General features: G+C 42.3%; 1 protein-coding gene across 2 annotated transcripts in view; it reads left to right on the forward strand.

Moving 5' to 3' along the window:
• The window catches only part of DCP1A (decapping mRNA 1A), a 64,292-nt gene that overhangs the window by 25,577 nt on the left and 15,158 nt on the right, over positions 1-23,557 (forward strand). Inside the window, exons 4-6 of one of the 2 annotated variants that reach the window (XM_055273869.2) lie at positions 2,559-2,625; positions 9,625-9,763; positions 17,534-17,647. In XM_055273869.2, coding sequence (XP_055129844.1) covers positions 2,559-2,625; positions 9,625-9,763; positions 17,534-17,647 — 320 coding nt within the window. The remainder of the gene's footprint in view (positions 1-2,558; positions 2,626-9,624; positions 9,764-17,533; positions 17,648-23,557) is intronic. The other variant, XM_055273871.2, reaches the window with a different exon arrangement.

Genomic DNA, 23,557 nt, shown 5'->3' on the forward strand with positions numbered 1-23,557 from the left:
TTCAAATAATAGTTATAAAAATGATTTTTTGATTGATTTAAAATCTCTTGTGCTAGCACTTCTGTTCCTATATTGTATGGCACCCTCTTAATGTGCCTTTTAACTTTGTATAGGCTTTATTCTTTTATATGTCACTTTAATCATCAAGCATAACTGAAGCTCACTAACTTTTTGTTTCTATAAAAAATTGTAATGTTATTTCAATGTAATGAGATGTAAGCAATGAAAATGTAGTGACAAGATAACTGGTCTAGGAGTCAGAAGACCCAAGTTTGTTTTTTGGGTTTTTTTTGTTCGTTTGTTTGTTTTAAGGCGGAGTTTCGCTCTTGTTGCCCAGGCTGGAGTGCAGTGGTGCAGTCTCCGCTCACTGCAACCTCCACCTCCCGGATTCAAGCAATTCTCCTGTCTCCGCTTTCTGAGTAGCTGGGATTACAGGCATGCGCCACCATACTCAGCTAATTTTGTATTTTTAGTAGAGACGGTGTTTCACCATGTTGGCCAGGCTGGTCTCGAACTCCTGACCTCAGGTGCTCCACCCGTCTTGGCCTCCCAAAGTTCTGGGATTACAGGCGTGAGCCACCACACCTGGCCTCACCCAAGTTTTACTTACAGCTCTGAGACTGATTTTTTTCTCTAATTTGTTAATAAGTTACTTAGTCTCTCCGTTAACCCCTATTCCCATCCATAAAAATGCAAAATGAAAGTTCCAATTAAACTGAGTAGCATAGACTTGTCTCTCCCTGCCACTTACAGCTAAAAAACCTGGAAATGACACAACAGACAATCTGGAGAACTCTGAAAGGTAGAAAGAGGACGATCTGGTCAGGAACCCAGAACTGGCAGAACAGCAGCAGCAAAGTGTCTTACAAACCCCCACCCAACATAAGAAGGGGGCCTGGGCCTGGTGTTTCTTGACCTTCAACCTAGCAACAGAAGGTGGCCCGGGTAGGCTCATTCCTCTCCTAGACTGAACGAGAGTCTTGCCGGCAATACTAGGCCAGCCCAGCAAAACTGGCAAGGATTGGAAGCCCCGCTAATAACAATTGGCCACCAGGGGACTTATGCGTCTCCCTTCCATGAAGGCAGTGGAGCAGGAATAGCAAAGAGGACCTCATTACAACCAGCTCGGAATGGACAGCAGTCTTCTATGACTTGTGTGGTTTCATTTATGTAATATAATACTCTTGAAATTACAACACTGTAGAAATAGAGAACAGGTTCCTATTTGCCAAGAGTCAGGGACGGGGGAGGGGCCAGAGCAAGGTGGATTTGGGCCATAAAAGGGCACCAGGGGTCCTGGTGGCCATGGAAATTTCTGTATCTCGACTGATGTCAGTATCCTGGCTGTGATAGTATACCATAATTTTGTAAAATGTTACCATTGGTGGAAACAATTTATAGGGCACCAAGATCTGTCTGTTCTTTACAATTGCATGTGAAGGTACAATTATTTCAAAATAAAAAGTTTTAACGTTTTCTTAAAAAAAAGCATAATGATACCTGCCATTTCTGTGCTAGGGAATCATTGTAAGTATTTAAGGAGGTACAAGGTATGCTGAGCTGTGTCATCATATGGGCCCACATGGTAGCAATGGGTCTTATCCATCTGTGTGTCTGTTTCAGCTTGTATGTTCAGTATTTCTACTCTACCTTATCCATAAAGCAGTTATAGTAGCTTTTATGTATTATAATCTTTAATAAAGTTCGTTTATCTTGCAGCAAATTTGTTTAGGGCTTTCTTTGAACTGAGCACCGTATTGGGAATAAAAAGAATGGGATAAGAAGTGCCATAGACTGAGCTCAGTCCATTTCACATGTAAACAGTCAGTCATAGGATGGATATAGAGCTGGCATTTGTTTTGAAAGCTTTGTATTGTAACAATTGTAATATCTTTTTTTTTTTTTTTAGATGGGGTCTCACTCTGTTGCCCAGGCTGGAGTGCAGTGGCATCATCTTGGCTCACTGCAACCTCTGCCTCCCGGGCCCAAGTGATTCTCCTGCCTCAGCCTCCCGAGTAGCTGGGATTACAGGCATGCCACCACAGCCGGCTAATTTTTGTATTTTTAGTGGAGACACGTTTCACCTATGTTGGCCAGGCTGGTCTTGAACTCCTGACCTCAAGTGATCCGCCCACGTCGGCCTCCTAAAGTGCTGGGATTACAGGTGTGAGCCACTATGCCCGGCAACAGTTTTAATATCAATTTAGAATGCACCTTAGAATCAATATGATTCTTAGTTTAATTGGGAGCCTTTTTCTTAAAAGCTTGGTAGTACATAAATAATGGTTGCATCTTACACTTAGTAACATCTTAGGTTCACGGAGATCTGGTGATAATGTCTAAAACTATTTTGTGTAATCTTTATCTGAATGTTTTACCTGTCCTGATTTTATTAAACAATTTGGGGAGGAGATACTTGTTTTCTTTAGATAGAGTATTAACAATTTGAGGATCTGATGGTACATTTAGTGAATTCCATGATGATAATGTATTATTTACATACACCCAAATGTTGAAACCTCATTTCCTCTTATCTTTTTTTCCCTTTGTTTTTCAAGTGTCGATATATAGTATCTGGTTTTATGACAAGAATGACTGTCACCGCATAGCAAAACTCATGGCTGAGTAAGTATATTACTCCATAAATTTAACTGATGATATGTGAGAAATGAAAAATAATCCCCTCCCACTTCTCTTTGTTACTAAAGTCTACCAACTCATGTATTTCCCCAATTTCTTTTTACTGCCAAAAACTTTGAAAAGGCTAAAAAGCTTTAAAATATATATAATTATTGTCTTAACTCCTCCCAGTGTGCATTTCAGTTTCCTTCCAGTCTTCCTTCTTTATGTATATATTAAGTAGATGTGTGTGATTGGTTTTTACAAAAATAGGATCCTACTGTATATATACTGCTTTTCATATCAACAGCATTTTTCCAGGGCATTAAATCTTTCTCTGTAGTATTTATGACGCTGCATTGTATCCAGCTCTATAGACAGATCATGATTTAACCAGAACTTTACTGTTGGACCTGTAGGTTAGGGCTGCCAAACTGCCCGGCTCCAGAGGATATCTGCATCAGGTATGCAGCCTGACCATATACAGTGACTCTGATTTAGGTTCTGTCCAGATTTCGGCTGTAACAAGGATACCATATGTGATAGCCTGATAGAGAACTCATACACACAACTGTATTTAGTTCTTTTAAGTGGACTTGTTTTTGACACAGACTCTAGGCTTAATGGGCCCAATCCACTCTTGGGTTGTGTTCCAGAAGATTTTTTGTAACTCAGAACCTTGAAATTTAGAAAATTATTTTCCTTGAATTAATGTTCTAAAGGGCAGTTCATTGTCCTCCCTCAAGCTAGCCTGTAGAAGCCAGCCCTTATGTGACCTGTCCGTATTGCTGGACTGCCATTCTGGATTCTGGAAGCCCACGACACGGGGCTTCTGGGGGCCTGAGGGTCTACAGAGCTCTGGGCGAAATGCTATAATAGGTAGACGGTATATTCTGGTGCACTTCTGCTTTTTTTCAGTTTTTGCCTGAATCTTCTCAGAAATGTGGACCTCTCTCCCCCCTCTGCCATCCCCATCTGTCAAATCAAAATTCCCTTTGCTCTCTTGCAATTTTCAATCACATGTTTAAAAGAAAATAATCTTAAATTTTTTAAGTCTAATCTTATTTTATTTTTATTTTATTTTACTTTATTTGGTTTTTTTTAGACAGAGTCTCGCTCTGTCATGCAGGCTGGAGTGCAGTGGCGCAGTCACAGCTCAGTGCAGCCTCAAACTTCTGGGCTCAAGTGATCCGCCCATCTCAGCCTCTCAAGTAGCTGGGACTACAGGCATGCACCACCACTATCAGCTAATTTTTTGGGGGGTGGGTAGAGACGAGATCTCACTATGTTGCCCAAACTGGTCTCGAAGTCCTAAGCTCAAGTGATCCTCCCACCTTGGCCTCCCAAAGTGCTGGGATTATAGGCGTGAGCCACCATGCCAGGCCAACAGCCTAATTTTAAACTCATGAAAGTATATATAAGTAATTAACCCAGAATCTCAGTTCATGGCTAAGGCCAGGTTATGATCTAAGACTACTAGCGTGTCCTGATCGGAAGTTATCGGCCACCTGCTTTGTTGCCTGTTCTGGCTGTGAGCTTGCGGGGCGGGCCCATATTTATTACTTGTGTACACCCCAAGGGCATCATTCTGTATGAACTTATAGTCACTTATACTTGAAAAAATATTGGCTTGAAAAGAGAGCCACACTTTGTTTTTAGAACACTTTTTCTCTTAAAAAAGATAAAACTATTTTTCATTTTTTAATTTATTTATTTTTTCTTTTGAGATGAGATGTTGCCATACTGCCCAGGCTAGTCTCAAACTCCTGGGCTTAAGGGATCCTCCTGCCTCAGCCTCCCAAGTAATTGAGACTATAGGCACAAGCCACCATACCCAGCTAAAACCATTTTTCAACATAGCCATTTATTAGATGATCACTTGTTTTAGCTTTGAAAGTGACAGCAAAGGCAGCTTACTTGTGGTTACTTAGAAGACACAGGGTTGGCTGGGCGTGGTGGCTCACGCCTGTAATCCTAGCACTTTGGTGGGCCGAGGCGGGCAGATCGCCTGAGGTCGGAAGTGCAAGACCAGCCTGACCAACATGGAGAAACCCTGTCTCTACTAAAAACACAAAATAAGCCAGGTGTGGTGGTGCATGCCTGTAATCCCAGCTACTCGGGAGGCTGAGGCGGGAGAATCACTTGAACCCGGGAGGTGGAGGTGGCGGTGAGCCAAGATCGCGCCATTGCACTCCAGCCTGGGCAACAAGAGTGAAACTTTGTCTCAAAACAACAACAACAACAACAAAAAGGCACAGGGTTGTTGATTCATGGTTATCCAGAAATCCAGAATTTTTTCTAAACTTTGGAATGTATTAATATATAAACACTTTCTCCTGCAGAATGAGGGCACGTGGGCTTTGAGTGAAATGATCTGGCTCTTTTAGCTCTAACAACTATTGAAAGAAAACCATTTCTCTGTCAGGGCACATGTTACCCCTAATGCAAGATTTCAAATGATAAGTGAAGCTGAAGACTGAAGGCCTATCTAAAAATATTTTATTGAACCCAGAAATAGGATTAGGAGTAGAAATGGAAAGCTGGAAGGGAAAAGAAGAGCATTGGGGCTTCTTTCACCAGAAATGCCCAAAAAGGGACAATTGCTTAAATTTTCAGCTTGTTTGACTAGAAACAGATGTGTTATTAAAAGTGATTTGAGCCTGGGCACAGTGGCTCATGCCTGTAGTCCCAGCACTTTGGGAGGTCAAGGTGGGGAGGATTGCTTGAGGCCAGGAGTTCAAGACCATCCTGTCCTGATAGCAAGATTCATCTCTGTTTAATTAAAAAAAAAAAAAAGGGGGGAAGAAGAAAAGAAAGTGATTAGAGAGGCCAGGCACAGTGGTGTATACCTGTCATTTCAGCTATAATACTTGTGAGGCCCAGGTGGGCAGATCACTTGGGCCCCAGGAGTTCAAGATCAGCCTGGGCAATATAGCGAGATCCCATCTCAAAAAAAAAAAAAGTGATTAGAGAATACCCTGGTGAAACTGTTGATTGTGAGTTTTAAGTGTCTGGCCTATTTATAGCTGAAGAGAATATTGTATGTTACCATTAACTTTGTGATAAATGCCTCTCTGGTCACCAAAACTAAAGAAGACTATCTGTCTTTGTTCTAAATCTGCCTGCATAAGCCTGTTTGTTACTTTTTGTTGTTGTTGTTTGCTACATATTTGAGAATATCACCTCTACTATCCAAAAATACTAGCACAGTTCTTGTTAGTATATTATACATATAAATAAATGTGTCCATCAGTGCCCATTCTTTTAAATACAGTTCTTCCCATCACTATTTGACAGCCACAATATAATAAAGATCCTCCAAGTAAAAAACTGATTTACTCCAGGCCGGGTGCGGTGGCTCACGCCTGTAATCCCAGCACTTTGGGAGGCCAAGACGGGCGTATCACAAGGTCAGGAGATCGAGACCATCCTGGCTAACATGGTGAAACCTTGTCTCTAGTAAAAATACAAAAAAATTATCGGGGCATGGTGGCGGGCGCCTGTAGTCCCAGCTACTCGGGAGGCTGGGGCAGGAGAATGGCATGAACCCAGGAGGCAGAGCTTGCAGTGAGCCAAGATCACGCCACTGCACTCCAGCCTGGGCGATAGAGCGAGACTCCGTCTCAAAAAAAAAAAAAAACTGATTTACTCCAAACAATGTTTATAAAAACGAGAAACTATGTAGGAAAATGAGTGAGCTTCTAGACCTATGTCATCTAAATTTGTATATTCTCTGGTCAGTGGTGGCAGAGTTGAAAACCCACTAAACTTAGAAGCTGTTGACTCTCCTAAAGAGGAAATCCAGTCTGCCAGAAACTCTTTTTTTTTTTTTTTTGGAAACAGAGTCTCGCTCTGTCACCCAGGAGTGCGGTGGCGTGATCTGGATTCACTGCAACCTCCACCCCCCTGGGTTCAAGCAGTTCTCCTGCCTCAGCCTCCTGAGTAGCTGGGATTACGAGTGCCTGCCACTGTGCGCAGCTCATTTTTGTATTTTTAGTAGAGACAGGGTTTCACCATCTTGGCCCGGCTGACCTTGAACTCTTGACCTCATGATCTACCCACCTTGGCCTCCCAAAGTGCTGGGATTACAGGTGTGAGCCACCACACCCGGCCTCAGAAACTCTTTTTAACAATAAAAAGTTGTTTGAAGGTTTGGCCACATAGACTGTGTAAACTTTGGAGAACTCATGGAAGTAAGCTTTATTCCTGATCTTACAGACATCTTAGGGGTAGGTTTCGGTGTTTGAAAGGAAAGGAGAATGGCATGGGTGCTATTCATAAAGTTTGGATTAGAAGAGGCCCTAGAGTCCAAGCCTCGTTTTTGTGAGAGTCCTTTCCATACCACCCCTGACAGCTTCTGCTTTCAGCAGTGGTGAGCTTTATAAAATTACCTGTTCTGCCTGGGCGCAGTGGCTTACACCTGTAATCCCAGCACTTTGGAAGGCTGAGGTGGTCAGATCACTTGAGGTCAGGAGTTCAAGACCAGCCTAGTCAACATGGTGAAACCCTGTCTTTATTAAAAATACAAAAATTAGCCGGGCATGGTAGTGCACACCTGTAATCCCAGCTACTAGGGCGGCTGAGGCACGAGAATAGCTTGAACCCAGGAGGCGGAGGTTGCAGTAAGCCGAGATCGCACCACTGCACTCTAGCCCGGGTGACAGAGTAAGGCTCTGTCTCAAAAAAAAAAAAAAAGAAAAGAAAAAGAAAAGAAATATTCTTCTCTTAAACCAAAATAATCACAGCATCACAGATCCTAGTCTGGGTCAGAGAAGAGTTAAATACCAGCATGGCCAAGTCAGGCAACATGTCAGGAGGTAGGTGGAAAACAGGCTGTGTGACAGATCCTTTATGAAGACGGATTCAGGCTGACGTAGCCTATATTTGAGCATTAAATAAACAATTCATGTTTGGTCTTATTCTCATATCCCATACCAGTCTTTCAGTCTACCATGAAGCTCATGATGCTACATTTGTTTTAGAAGTAATAGTCTTATTAGGAGCTATAAGAATCTAGATAGAGAAACTACATGTTACCTTAAAGCCACATTTTCCAAACAAGAATTCTACCTCAGAGTAAAATTCTATAGTCAAATAAAATTTGAGAAAATCTATAGGCCTGCCCTTCTTGGAGAATCACAATAAATTTTAGCATGCTTAAAAATCAACTGGCCAGGTGTGGTGGCTCATGTCTTATAATCGCGGCACTTTGGGAGGCTGAGGTGGGAGGATTGCTTGAGGCCAGGAGTTTGAGACCAGCCTGGGCAACATGGTGAGACCTTGTCTGTACAATAAAAAAATAAATAAAACAAACAAACAAAAATTCAATGGGTAGGTTGTGGTAGTTCATGCCTTTAATCCCAGTATTTTGGGAGGCTGAGGCAGGAGGATCACTTGAGACTAGGAGTTTTGAGACCAGCCTGGGCAACATATCAAACCCCATCTCTACAAAAATAATAATAAAACTCAAGGATTCTGTTTTTTCTTTTTCTTTTTTTAAGTCGGTTTAATATTGTTTAACCCATTATTTTTAAATAAAAAAGCCATCTCTGTTCACCTCTTCCCCACACTCTAATGAGAGCTCCTGTGCAGGCTGGGTTTTTTGTTTTTTAAAACAGGGTTTCACTATGTTGCCTGGGCTGGTCTCAGACTCCTGGGCTCAAGTGATCATCCTGCCTCAGCCTCACAAAGTGCTAGGATTATAGACATGAGCACTGTGCCTGGCCTGAATGAATCTTAAAAAAAAAAAAAAAAAAATTGCTTTATTAAAATTTATTATTCAAGCTTGAAAGCTTGAAGAAAAATATAGGAAATAACAAAATATGTATGTGCTTACCACCCAGCTTTCAGTTCCTAATATTTTGCTATAATTGTTTCAGATCTTTCTATACAAGAGAGAAGGGGGTGTTCTTAAAAACTGAAAGCCCACTTAGTGTTTTTTTTTTTTTTTTTTTTGTAGTCAAGGTCTCACTCTGTCACCCAGGCTGGAGTGCAGTAGCGTGATCTCAGCTCACTGCAGCCTCTACCTGCCAGACTCAAGCAGTCCTCCCACCTCAGCCTTCCAAATAGCTGGGACTACAGGCATGTACCACTACGCCCAGCTAATTTTTGTATTTTTTGTAGAGATGGGGTTTTGCCAAGTTGGCCAGGCTAAGTTGGTGGTTTTTAAAAGGGAGAATAAGGGAAACCTTTTATTTGCTTATAGTGTTACTAACTTTTAAGGATTCACCAAGACCTCTATTTTCAAGAACTGACTTTGTCCTTGCTAGCCCAATGTCAATCCAAACTTTCCACAGAGGATTTGTTCAACTATGCAGCCTTCCTGTGTCTTGGTGGAATTGTCCATTTTCAGATTTACTTTAGCAATTAGTTTGACTGATTTTGAAATACTTCAAGGGAAAAAGGGAGATACCTTAGTGGAGTTTTTAATGCATCTCTACCAACTCTAGGAAGGAATTCTGTATTTTTATCCTTCTGAAGGGTAAATATTGGCAGTGTTAATGAGACGGTGAAATGGCAAGTCATTTATTCCTGAAATGAGGTAACTGAGCTTCTGTGTTATATATTGCAAGAATAATGTAATCGGCTGGGCGCAGTGACTCACGCCTGTAATCCCAGCACTTGGGGAGGCCAAGGGCATATCACGAGGTCAGGAGATTGAGACCATCCTGGCTAACATGGTGAAACCCCGTCTCTACTAAAAATACAAAAAATTAGCCGGGCGTGGTGGTGGGCGCTGTAGTCCCAGCTACTCCAGAGGCTGAGGCAGGAGGATGGCGTGAACCCAGGAGGTGGAGTTTGCAGTGAGCCGAGATTGCGCCACTGCACTCCAGCCTGGGCGACAGTGTGAGACTCCGTCTCAAAAAAAAAAAAAAAAAAAAAAAAAAAAGAATAATGTCATCATGTGACACTCTTAGTGTATCCTTGGAAGATGAACACCAAAAGAAATCTTGGGTCAGATTTTGTTTCAAGAGGCCTTTCTAAAACCTTGTTCTTCTCCTCTAGTGTGGTAGAAGAGGAGACACGGCGATCCCAGCAAGCTGCTCGGGATAAACAGAGTCCCAGCCAGGCCAATGGCTGCAGCGACCACAGGCCCATCGACATCCTGGAGATGCTGAGCAGAGCCAAGGATGAATATGAGAGGGTGAGGCTCTCTGGGTACTTGGGTGCTGACCAGGGAAGACCAAAACGGGAGGAGGAGGTCTGCAGGAGACTATTTTACTATGGAAGCTGGCCTCCAGGGCCAGCAGAAATATAAGTTCAAAAAGAAAGCGTGTTAGCACGCTCCTCTAATCAGTCCCAGCTACTTGGCAGGCTGAAGAAGGAAGATCACTTGACCCCAGGAGTTGGAGGCTGCAGTGAGCTATGATTGTGCCACTCCACTCCAGTCTGGGCAACAGTGAGACCCGTGTCTCTTTTTTTTAAAACAGGTGTGTCTTACAATTTTAAACCTAAAACATAAGGAAAGAACTTGCTTACCCCAGAGTACTTGTTTTTGGCAGGAAAATTTACAATGCTTTTTTCTATTCCTGTAAGATTACTATGGGAGAAGATGGTCTTGGAGTGCAGAAGTTAGCTCGCAGCAGCTAGTTCTGGTAAAGCTTCGTGCCTCTTGCTTCACCATTGCAGTTTCTGTTAGGATCCTCAGTGGTCCTAGGAATTTGTGTAGGCTTTGAAAAGTATTCTGATAGTTTATACCACATAATACTAAAAAATACACTCATGGTCTGTAATTGGTGGTAGATGCACAACCTTCATTAAACTTCATTTGGAATTTTACCCAAATGAGAGGCTTTTCTGAAATTACACTGTTTTCTTTCTCTTCTGTTATGCATTTTAGTTTATAAATTAGCTGATAAAATTTTCTCCCAAAAGTTGAATAAAATGGCAGTTGTGGTACTTTCGTTAATTTATTCAGTACCTGCTTATGAACCATGTACTATGTGCAAGCAGTGGGCATTTCATGGTTATGAAACTCTCCTGGAATTTTACTTGGTACCTCAAAGACCCCACGCTTCACTGGAGTGAGACAAGCTCTCTACTGCTGAACTTTGTTTTAGCAGAATTATACTGTCACCTTACTCTTCATTAAATATTGAATTAAGTGCTTTCCTTTCATGCCTATTTCACCCTCACCAGAACTTCAAGGAACAAAAAGTGAAAAAGCACTGTCCAAAAGACCCTGTTTCCCATACAGTTCTGCTATAATACTAGCTACTAAGTTATTAATCAATGATCCTGAAAAAAGCTTCAAATTTGCAAAACGAGTTAAGGTACTGTTGTTAGCATGACTCTTCTACCTCCCATCCTCTTGGGACTTTACAGAGCTCAAAACTGAGAGGTCCTGCAATAAGTAAAACAATAACACCAATTCCCAGATTGACTTGACTGCAGTACCATTTTTTGCATACTGCCCTTTAACAACTCAAGAATTTGGAGTTCAGGAAAAAGTTTGAAAAAAGTGTTCTGAAAGATAGTTTCTTCTGACTAAAAATAGGCATGTTTACCATAAACTACTTAGACCTTCTACATTCTGATAACAAAGGAAGTCCCACCTCCAGGATGGAGAAATGTACGTGAGAGCCCATGAGAAGTTTCAAGTTTGCACCAAATTCTTGAATGTCTCACAGAGAATTAGGAGGAATGAATGGATCTATGGAAGTTAAATTTGGAGAAGCAGTCACCTCTCTAATAAATTAATTGATTCTTAGGAAACCAAATGAGAACTAACTTCAAGAATGGCTTTCTGATTTAGAAGTTACCTTACATTCCCCTCTTCTACCCTTGATGACAAGCGGATTTTCTACGTACATACTTTGTTCTGTTTGTAGAGCCCTTTCAGTGTTCTCATAGGTACCTAGTAAGTCCAGGGCTCTGTCACTCATCCTGAGTGTATCAAGGTCCTGTATCAAGGTACCACACGGGACACAAACTGTAGGTGCTGCGCACTAAAGCAGATACTCCAGTAAGTGGCCTGGCTTACTCAGGCTGAGAGGCAAGTAGCCACAACGAGAAAGAAGGAAATAAGACATTATCTTTGAACACAAAGCCTTAAAGGAACTCTAGGGTCAGGTGGGCAATCTAAACATCTGACATTATTTTGAATTATATCAATATTACAAAAGGAATATAGATAGCATGATAGTTTCTGTTTTAAATAAACTTCTTTCACACTATGGAATAAAATATTGTCTATGGGCAGATTAAAATGAAACCTTTCGGGATTTGGTTAAATCTTTGATATTTACTTTATCATGTGTTCTTTCTGTTTTTGAAAACTGTCTGCAATAGGTGGAGCTTCTTTTTTTTTTTTTTTTTGAGACGGAGTCTCGCTCTGTCGCCCAGGCTGGAGTGCAGTGGCACGATATCGGCTCACTGCAAGCTCCGCCTCCTGGGTTCACGCCATTCTCCTGCCTCAGCCTCTCCGAGTAGCTGGGACTACAGGCGCCCGCCACCACGCCCGGCTAATTTTTTTGTATTTTTAGTAGAGACGGGGTTTCACCGTGGTCTCGATCTCCTGACCTCGTGATCCGCCCGCCTTGGCCTCCCAAAGTGCTGGGATTACAAGCGTGAGCCACCACGCCTGGCCGCTTCTTTGAATTAGAGTTTTGTTCTCTTATCTGCATTTGTCTATCATCTCATCAGATGGAGCTGGTATAAGCAGTTACCCATGAATTCATGGGTCTTGGTGTTTGGATGGGCTCCCCTCAGCTGCCACGTTTTTTCAGATGGCCCCTTTGTTTATCTTTAGGTGAAGACTCAGAAGATTGGCAGAGTCAAGGGCAGGGGTGCAAGCTAGGCCTCAGTGTTGGGATTTAATCCTGATTCTGAGTCTCCGCTATCTGCTGAGTATGATATAATGAACGAAATTTCAGACTTTTGAATGAACACTTGTAATAATGAGACTTTTTTCTTTTTTCAGACAAGGTCTCTCTCTGTTGCCCAGGCTGGAGTGCAGGGGCACAATCTTGGCCCACTGCAGCCTTTACCTCCTGGGCTCAAGACATTCTCCCATCTTAGCCTCCCAAGTAGCCAAGACTATAGGCCATGCATCACCACGCTTGGATAATTTTGTTTATTTTTTGTAGAGATAGAGTCTCACTGTGTTGCCCTGGCTGATCTTGACAAGCTCCTGGGCTCAAGCTGTCCTCCCGCCTTGGCCTCCCAAAGTGCTGGAATTATAGGTGTGAGCCACTGTGCCCAGCCTAGAGACTGTTTGAAAATTAAAAATCTGTATAATAAGCATTTTCTTCAAAAAAAAAAGATATTACACTGCTATAATATCTTTTAATTAACTTTCCTTTTTTTCTTTTTTTTGAGATGGAGTCTCACTCTGTTGCCAGGCTGCAGTGCAGTGGCGCAATCTCGACTCACTGCAACCTCCACCTCCCAGATTCAAGCGATCCTCCTGCCTCAGCCTCCCGAGTAGCTGGGACTATAGGCGTGCACCACCACCACCAGCTAATTTTTTGTATTTTTAGTAGAGACAGGGTTTCACCATGTTGGCCAGGATGGTCTCAATCTCTTGACCTCATGATTGGCCCGCCTCGGCCTCCCAAAGTGCTGGGATTACAGGCGTGAGCCACCATACCTGGCCTCAACTTTCTTATTTTTTATGTAAAGAAAGATAGTTGAAACCACACTTGGCCCATTCTGAGTTGCTTCTAGCCATAGATGTAATCCTGGATTTTGGTCGGGGGTTCGGGTGGTTGTTTATTTGGTTTTAGTTTAATTGCAAAACAGTTTTTTAAAGCCCAGAGTATTTTTGTTCTTAAAAAATAGAGGCCAGACACAGTGACTCATGCCCGTAATTCCAGCACCTTGGGAGCCCGAGGTGGGAGGATTGCTTGAATCCACGAGTTTCAGACCACCCTGGGCAACATAGCAAGACCTTGTCTCTACCAAAAAAAAATTTTTTTTTAATTAGTTAGGCATGGTGGCACACATCTGTAGTCCCAGCTACTCCAGAGGCTGAGGCGGGAGGATCACTTGAGCCCAGCAGTTCGAGGCTGCAGTGAGCCATGACTGAACTGCTGCATTCCGGCTCGGGTGACAGCAAGACTCTATTTCTTAAAAAGAAAACAGAAAAGAAAAAAAAAATAGGATAGGCCAGGTGCTGTGGCTATGCCTATAATCCCAGCGCTTTGGAAGGCTGGAGCAGGAGAATTGATTGAGAACAGGCCTGGTCAACATGTAATGAGATCCCATCTCTATAAAAAATTTAAAAATCAGCCAGATGTGGTGGTGTGCACCTGTGGTCCTGGCTGTTTGGGGGCTGAGGTGGAAAGATCACGAGCCCAACAGCTCCAAGTTGCAGTGAGCTGTTATTCTGCCACTGCACTCCAACCTGGGCAACAGAGCATGACCCTGTCTCAAAAAACAATAAAAATAAATACCTAAATAAACAGGAACACCATTATTTTTCTTATTATGTAAGCAGTATAAACTGTAGAAAAGTTTATTCTTTTTTTAAAACAGCTTACAGAGAACGTTTTATATTCAAAAATTACAGTAAACAAAAGAAAATATCATAGTTCTACCACCTAGAAATAATCACTGCTAATACTTTGTTATGTATCCTTGCAAAAATATGTCCAAGTGTAAGTGGTATGTTTGTGTACATTAGATTTATTAAATGTTCTTTGGTAACCTGTTTTGTCCCAAATAACTATCTTTTTTATTGACAGTAACTATTCATCTCACAGAGAATCCCTATGAGATTTCATTTGGTAGAATGAAGTTTTTGAAAAAAGAACTGATATTTATAGCTGTGTGTTTTTCCTTATGTGCATTATATAAATGATACCCTAGGCTTCTCTAATTCTTTCTATTAAGAACTTGGCGATAGCCGGGCGCGGTGGCTCACGCCTGTAATCCCAGCACTTTGGGAGGCTGAGGCGGGTGGATCACGAGGTCAGGAGATCGAGACCACGGTGAAACCCCGTCTCTACTAAAAATACAAAAAAATTAGCCGGGCGTGGTGGCGGGCGCCTGTAGTCCCAGCTGCTCGGAGAGGCTGAGGCAGGAGAATGACGTGAACCCGGGAGGCGGAGCTTGCAGTGAGCCGAGATTGCGCCACTGCACTCCAGCCTGGGTGACAGAGCAAGACTCCGTCTCAAAAAAAAAAAAAAAAAAAAAGAACTTGGCGATATATCCTTATAGCTGAATCCTTGTAAAATCCTCATGTACAGCATTAACTTTTTATTAGAATAAATTACTTCAAATGGAATTGGTAGATCAAAGGATTTTTATGTTTTTAAGATTTTTACCAAATATTATAAAATTACCCTTCAGCAGGTTTGTCTGTGATTGCCCATTTTCCCTCATTTTTACAAACACTGGATGCTGTTATTAACAAACACAAAATCTCCAAGAAAGGCCCTGCACAAGTATCAGAAATACATTAAATTCTTGAGAACTTTCATTAAAATACAACCTAACAATATAAGCCAGTTTTGTTGCTTATATTTAAGAATTGCAAATCAAATGCCCCAAGGGCCAGGGAAGCCATGATAGTGAGTAAAGCAGGCCGGGTAGAACTGAAGCAGGTTGAGAGCTAGTTCGTATGTAAAGGGTCATTTACAGCCCAGCTCTCAGTTATTGCCAAGTGACCTAGTGTTGCAACCTTATCCAGCCTGTCTCTAAAAATTACAAATCTGGGGCTTGGGGCAGTGGCATACGGCTTCCAGCATTTTGGGAGGCTGAAGCAGATAGATTGCTTGAGTCCAGGAGTTTAAGACCAGCCTGGGGCCAGGTGTGGTGGCTCACTCCTGCAATCCCAACACTTTGGAAGACTGAGGCAGGTGGATTGCTTGAGGTCAGGAGTTCAAGACCAGCCTGGCCAACATGGTGAAATCCCATCTCTACTAAAAATAGAAAAATTAGCTGGGTGTGGTGGTATGTGCCTATAGTCCCAGCTACTTGGGAGGTTGAGGGAGGCTGAGGTTCATGAGAATCACTTGAACCCAAGAGGTGGAGGTTGCAGTGAGCCAAGATTGCGCCACTGCACTCCAGCCTGGGTGACAGAGCAGGACTCAGTCCACAAAAAAAAAAAAAAAAAAAAGGGCCGGGCGCGGTGGCTCACGCTTGTAATCCCAGCACTTTGGGAGGCCGAGGCGGGCGGATCACGAGGTCAGGAGATCGAGACCACAGTGAAACCCCGTCTCTACTAAAAATACAAAAAAAAAAAATTAGCTGGGCATGGTGGCGGGCGCCTGTAGTCCCAGTTAGTCGGAGAGGCTGAGGCAGGAGAATGGCGTGAACCCAGGAGGCAGAGCTTGCAGTGAGCCGAGATTGCGCCACTGCACTCCAGCCTGGGCGACAGAGCGAGACTCCGTCTCAAAAAAAAAAAAATAATAATGTTAGTACAATTGGATGTCCATATGTGACAAAAAAAAAAAACCTAACCTAATAACATCTTAGAGAATAATCAACTCAAAATGTGTCATAGATGTAAATGTAAAATATAAAACTATAAAACTTTTAGAAGAAAAATGTATTTATCATATGACCCAAGAAGTACCACTCCTAGGTATTTACCCTAGAGAAACAAATTTTGCCAGGCACGGTGTGGCTCACGCTTGTAACCCCAGCACTTTGGGAGGCCGAGGAGGGTGAATCACTTAAGGTCAGGAGTTCGAGACCAGCCTGGCCAACATGGTGAAACCCCGTCTCTACTAAAAATATAAAAATTAGCTAGGCGTAGTGGTGCGCGCCTGTAATCCCAGCTACTCAGGAGGCTGAGGCAAGAGAATTGCTTGAATCTGGGAGGCAGAGATCACAGTGAGCCGAGATCAAGCCACTAAAATCCAGGCTGGGCAACAGAGTGAGACTCCATCTCAAAAAAAAAAAAAAAAAGAAATTTTTGTCCACTTAAAAACCTATATCAGTGTTTATAGATGTTGTATTCATAACCACCAAAAAACAGAAACAACACAGATGTGCTTCTGTGGGTGAATGGTTAAACACTCACGTATTTATATAATGTAATACTACTCAGCAATAAAAAGGAATGAACTATTAATACCATACAACAGCTTGGATGTACCTTAAAGGCATTATGCTAAGTGCAAGAAGCTGGCATTCTACTTATATTCCATTTATATGACATCTTTGAAGAGACAAAACTAGAGTGAGAGAGAATAGACCTAGTTGCCAGGAGTGGAGGGAGGGCATGACTGCAGTAGGACAGCACAAGGGAATTTTTTTTTGGATGATGGAACTGTTTTATATCCTGATTATGCTGATAGGGACATAAATAGAACTGTACACCCCCTTAAAAATTAATTTCACCATATGTTAGCTTTTATTTAAAAATAAAATCAGGTTGGGCCCAGTGGCTCACACCCGTAATCCCAGCACTTTGGGAGGCCGAGGTCGACGGATCACAAGGTCAGGAGTTTGAGACCAGCCTGGCCAACATGGTGAAACCCTGTCTCTACTAAAAATACAAAAAAAAAAAAAGAAAAACCAGCTGGGCATGGTGGCTCGCACCTGTAATCCCGGCTACTCGGGAGGCTGAGGCAGGAGAATTGCTTGAACCCAGGAGGCAGAGGTTGTAGTGAGCCAAGATTGCACCACTGCAGTCCAGCCTGGGCAACAGAGCAAGACTCCATCTTGGAAAAACAAATAAATAAGATTAAAAGAATATGTGATAAAGTAATACCATTATCTTTTTCTTAAAAAGGTGATAAAAATAACAGTTGTGGCCAACGCTGTTGTCTAAAATTAGGTGCTCAGTGTTCTAGAAATTTTATTGCATGTTACTTACATTGGAGTACAGAGCAAACATTTTGAGGTTGATTTTTCTTCTTTTTAAAAAATAGCATTTTTGATAACCTCAGATGCTGTTTTGTGAGACAAATAATAGCAAATTTTTTTCACAAGATATATTTTTTCTTTTAACTTTTTAAAGAATCAGATGGGTGACTCAAATATCTCCAGCCCTGGGTTGCAGCCAAGCACTCAGCTCTCCAATCTGGGAAGCACCGAGACTCTAGAAGAAACGCCCTCCGGGTCACAAGATAAGGTTTGTACAGCTAAAGCTCTAGCTTTGTCCTAAGTAACAAAGAGTAACATTCAGTACGGATTCTAATGAGTGCAAGTTTGATTTGTCAGTTGTGTCAAGGTTCATATGTGCAGCAGCATAATGACATCCTCCTGGGTCATTATGATCTGAGTAACTGTTTAACCTTTTTGCAGTAGCCTGCTACCTGGTTTCCCATCTTTTGCCCCCTGGTTGCCTCTTACCTATTCTTAACCCAACAGCCAGAGTAATCCTTGCAAAACATAAGTCAGATTGTGGCATTCCTCTGCTTAAAACCCTCCAGCAGTGTCCCAGCTCACTCAAATAATAGCCAGGATCATGACAGTGGCCCACGAGGCCCTACCTTATCTGGCCCCTCTACCCCGGGCCTCATCTGTCACTCTGCATTGCTCACCTGGCTCCAGTCCCATTGGCTCTCTTGCCTTTCCCCAAATGTGCCAGATATGTTCCTGCCTCGGGACAGGCCTTTGCACTTGTTCCCTTGGTCTGTAATACTTTCCTCCCAGATAGGGCTTGCTCCCTTTACTCCCTCAAGCCTCATATGTCCTCCGTAAGTCAGGCCTTCTCTGACTACCCTATTTAAAATAACCCTTGGCTAGGCACAGTGGCTCACACCTGTAACGCCAGCACTTTGGAAGGTTGAGGCAGGCAGATCATTTGAGCCCAGGAGTTTGAAACCGGCCTGGCCAATTGACAAAACCCTGTCTCTACTAAAAATACAAAAATTAGCTGGGTGTGATGGCACGTGCCTGTAATCCCAGCTACTCAGGAGGCTGCAGCACCAGAATGGCTTGAACCCAGGAAGCAGAGGTTGCAGTGAGCCAAGACTGCACCAGTGCACTCCAGTCTGGGCAACAGAGTAAGACTCTGTCTCAAGGAAGAAAAAAATAATAACAGTAACACCCCTTGGACAGGCACGGTGGCTCTCATCTGTAATCTCAGCTCTTTGGGAGGCTAAGGCAGGAGGATCACTTGATCCCAGGAGTTAGAGACCAGCCTGGGCAGCATGGTGAGACCCCTTCTGTAGAAACAAATTTTAAAATTAGCCAGACGTGATGTCATGCACTTGTGGTCCCAGCTAATTGGGAGGCTGAGGTAGGAGCCTCGCTTGAGCCCAGGAGGTTTGAAATTGCAGTGAGCCATGATCACACCACTGCACTCCAGCCTGGGTAGCAGAGCAAGGCCCTGTCTCAAAAATTTAATTTAATTTAATTTAATTTAATTTAATTTAATTTAATTTAATTTAATTTAATTTAAAAATAAAATAAAACTGCCAGGTGCAGTGGCTCATGCCTGTAATCCCAGCACTTCAGGAGGCCAAGGCAGGCGGATCACCTGAGGTCAGGAGTTCGAGACCAGCCTGGCCAACATGGCAAAACCCCGTTTCTACTAGAAATACAAAATTAACCGGGCGTGGTAATAGACACCAGTAATCCCAGCTATTTGGGAAGCTGAGGTAGGAGAATCGCTTGAACCCGAGAGGTGGAGGTTGCAGTGAGCCATGATTGCGCCACTGCACTCCAGTCTAGGCGACAGAGCAAGACTCCGGCTCAAATAAGTAAATAAATAAAATAAAACAACCCTCCCTCACCTCCATCCTCTTGCTGTACTTTATTTTCTCACTAAGGTTTCTAACCAGCTAACATGGTTTCTGTTTTTGTTTTTTGTCTGTCTCCTGCCCACCAAAATATAAGCGCCATGTAAAGCAGTTTTGGTTTTTTGTTTTTAAGCTGTCTCTTACAGGAAAGAAGGGCAGTTTTATGAGCCTTGTTCATTGCTGTATCCTTAGCATGTAGCACTGTAAATATTTGTTGAATTAGTTCTCTTTATAACTGATAGTCTGATAAAAGAACAGATATCAAATAAAATCCGTCGTTTTTTAAGCAGACTTTTTTTTTTTTAGATAATTACAGATTTATATGCAGTTGTAAGAAATAATGCAGAAAGATCCTATGTACCCATTACCCATTTTCCCATTGATAACATTTTGCAAAATATAGTATGATATCACAACCAGGATATTAACACAATCCACACATCTTGTTCAGATTTCCTTTGTTATTTGTGTGTATATTCAGTTCTATGTAATTTTATCTCATGTATAGCTTTGTATATCCACTACCACAGTCAAGATGCTAAATATTTTCATCACCACCAGGATGTTTTGCCCTTTCATAAACACACTGACTTCCCTGTCATACCCTATTCTGCCTCTGCATCTACCTCTGCCTCCCCGATCCCGCCATCGTTTAGCCCTGGCAACTATTAATCCATTTTCCAGTTCTATAATGTCATTAAAAGAATATTATATAAATGGAATCACATATATAACCTCTTGAGATTGTCTTTCTTCACTCAGCATAATTCCTGAACATTTCACTGAAGTTGTTATATATATCAAGTTTGTTTCCTTTTATTACTGAGAGTATTACATGATATGCAAGTACCAAAATTTGTTTAACTGTTTTTGGCAGCTCACTTACTGAAGAACATCTAGATTGTTTTCAGTTTTGGGTTATTACAAATAAAGCTCCTATGAACATTTATGTACAGGTTTTTGTGTGAACATAAATTTTCATTTCTCTGAGATAAATGCCCAGGAGTGCAAGTGTCAGGTCATTTGGTATTGCATGTTTTAGTTTAATAAGAAACTGCCTTGGGAGGCCAAGGCAGGTGGATCACCTGAGGTCAGGAGTTCGAGACCAGCCTGACCAACATGGTGAAACCCCGTCTCTACTAAAAATACAAAAATTAGACGGGCATGGTGGTGGTGATGCCTGAATCCCAGCTACTCAGGAGGCTGAGGCACGAGAATCGCTTGAACCTGGGAGGCAAAGGTTGCAGTGAGCCGAGGTCATGCCACTGCACTCCAGCCTGGGCAACAAGAGCAAAACCGTGTCTCAAAAAAAAAAAAAAAAGAAAGAAACCACCAAACTGTTTTCTAGGAAGTCTGTACAGTTTTACATTCACATCAACAATGTATCCAAAATGTTTTTAGATATTTAGATAATTAATTTAAACCAAATTTTGTATTCTAGCTTCCCATGCCCCATTTTTACTGTATCTGGATTTAGGATCATCATCCAGGAGTGTGCAGTGGGCTTACTACTTCCCCTTTCTAAATCATGAATCACTTCATCTTGCTTTTGTGAATCATGAGGTTAAGGATTATTGTACTGCCTAATGCAGATTTGTTGTGAGACCCTAAGGAAGAAATGGACCAGAAAAAAATGCCTTAAGAATTGTAAGGTCAGGCATGGTGACTCACACCTGTAATCCCGGGACTTTGGGAAGTGGAGGCAGGCGGATCCCTTGCGTCCAGGAGTTTGAGAACAGCCTGGCCAACATGATGAAACCCTGTCTCTACTAAAAATACAAAAATTAGTCGGATGTGGTGGTGCACGCCTGTAATCACAGCTACTCAGGAGGCTAAAGTGGGAGGATCGCTTGAAACCGGGAGGTGGAGGTTATAGTGAGCCAAGATTGCACCACTGCACTCCAGCCTGGGCGACCAAGGGAGACCCTGTTTCAAAAATCCAACAACAACAAAAAAGAATCAGCCAGGCACAGTGGCTCACGCCTGTAATCCTAGCACTTTGGGAGGCCAAGGCAAGTGGATCACCTGAGCTCAGGAGTTCCAGACCAGCCTGACCAACATGGTGAAACCCCATCTCTACTAAATAGAAAAGAAATTAGCCTGGGGTGGTGGCACATGCCTGTAATCCCAGCTACTTGGGAGGCTGAGGCAGGAGAATCACTTGAACCCAGGAGGCTGAGGTTGCAGTAAGCCGAGATTGTGCCATTGCACTCCAGCCTGGGCAACAAGAGTGAAACTCCATCTCAAAAAAAAAAAAAAAGTCATAAAGCACTGTCCATTGAAAGATGAAAAGTGAGTGTGACAAGCCATAGCTTGTTAAGCCTTTCAACAATAGCACTGAGTGTGTAGACATACAGAACTTGAGTGGTACAGATAGTGCTGATTTGTTATTCCGTCATTTTTCATATACTTTTAAAACTTCACTTCTGGTTGGGCGTGAAGGCTCACACCTGTAATCCCAGCACTTTGCACTTTGGGAGGCCGAGACAGGCGGATCATGAGGTCAGGAGTTTGAGACCAGCCTGGCCAACATGGTGAAACCGTCTCTACTAAACATAAAAAATTAGCCGGGCGTGATGGCATATGCCTGTAATCCCAGCTACTCAGGAGGCTGAGGCAGGAGAATTGCTTGAACCCAGGAGAGGGAGGTTGCAGTGAGCCAAGATTGTGCCACCGCACTCCAGCCTGGGTGACAGAGCAAGACTCCATCTCAGGGTGGGGGGAAGACTCCATTTTTTAAGTTATAGTGACAAAATTTTATGAAATACTGAGATCTGGATATTGTCAGAAGCCATGTGATTGACTAAAATTAGTTTAAATTTATCATCAGCTGCCACAGACAGATACTACATTTGTTTAGTAACACTGCCATCTAGTGCTGAGGAGCAAGTACTGCTGTCAAGCCTTAATAGTATTACATTCCATTTCAGTTGCATAGCTCACTTTTTTAAACTTTTCTTGGGGTTGTTTCTGTAGTATATTTTGTTATTGTTTGCTTCCTATGTTCAAGAATAATGCCTATCTTATAGTGTGCCCACTGCAGTGACCAGTAGCTCCAAACAGAAATGTAAAATTCTCTAAACATCAATTCTCTGTGGGATGAGGAGTGAACCATATTAAACCTGATGCTGAATATGAGAATTTTGTCCTGTGCTGTACATGCTGTTGCTCGCTGAATGCCATTTCCTGAGCTAAACGGTCAGACTAACAGTTGATCTACGTGAAGTATTAAAAAACTCAGAATGCTAACTTTAAGCATATTCAAGCATGAGGAAAGAGTAACATTTTACCTTTTCTGTGGATGATGGAAGGTTAATTTATGAATAAATAAGCCCAGCTGCTAGAGGAGGACAACCAGTTTTTCTTATCAGAAACAGAAAAGAATGCAGAGACTGTGAAACTTTTGGGAATTTGTGTGAAGAGAAATGTTCTGCTCACCCAGGCTCCTATGACAAATTCAACCAGTTAGGTACAATCATGTGTCATTTAACAATGGGAATACTTTCTGAGAAATATGTCATTAGGCGATTTCATTCTCCGAACATCGTAGAGTGTATTTATACTTTCACAAACCAAGAAACCAAGATGGCATTGCCTACTAACACCTAGGCTCGATGGGATAGCCTATGGCTTCTAGGCCACAGATCTGTGCAGCACATTACTGCACTGCGTATTATAGGCACTTGTAACACACTGGTATTTGTATATTTAACCATAGAAAAGGTTTAGTAAAAACACAATATTATATTCTTATGGGACCACTGTTGTATATGCAGTCCATCATTGACCAAAACGTGGTTTGTGCCAAATGATAGTATTTCCAAACGTTGATGCATTTTGATCTGTAGCCACCTCAGTTGTTCAAACCTTAGCTGTACCTGTTTTCCAGAGGTAAGTATCACCATCCAGGTGATTAGGTAACCTATAATCTGCTGAATTGACATCTCTGTATGGTGGCACACTGCTTAAGGATGTAGACTGTATTGTTAGAACTAAGTTGGAGTCTGATTCTGTTGTTGTATTTGGGCATCATCTATAAAGTGGCAATAATGATTTACCTACTCTAGCAGATGAATAGAGTAATACATGTAAAGTGCTTAGCATAGGGCCTTCCACATAGTGAGCATTCTGTGTATGATGATTCATTATTGCCATCACAAATTCATTTATTCCCTCTTATATGAGAAAACCTCCAAAACTGTAATGCTTTACCATACACCCCATTCTAGAGAAAGTTAGAGAATCTGTCTGGCCTCGCAGTAGTTATAGGGAGGCAGCATAGAGAATCTGAAAAC

The sequence above is a fragment of the Symphalangus syndactylus genome, chromosome 1 (assembly GCF_028878055.3).
Source record: "Symphalangus syndactylus isolate Jambi chromosome 1, NHGRI_mSymSyn1-v2.1_pri, whole genome shotgun sequence".
Taxonomy (NCBI): domain Eukaryota; kingdom Metazoa; phylum Chordata; class Mammalia; order Primates; family Hylobatidae; genus Symphalangus; species Symphalangus syndactylus.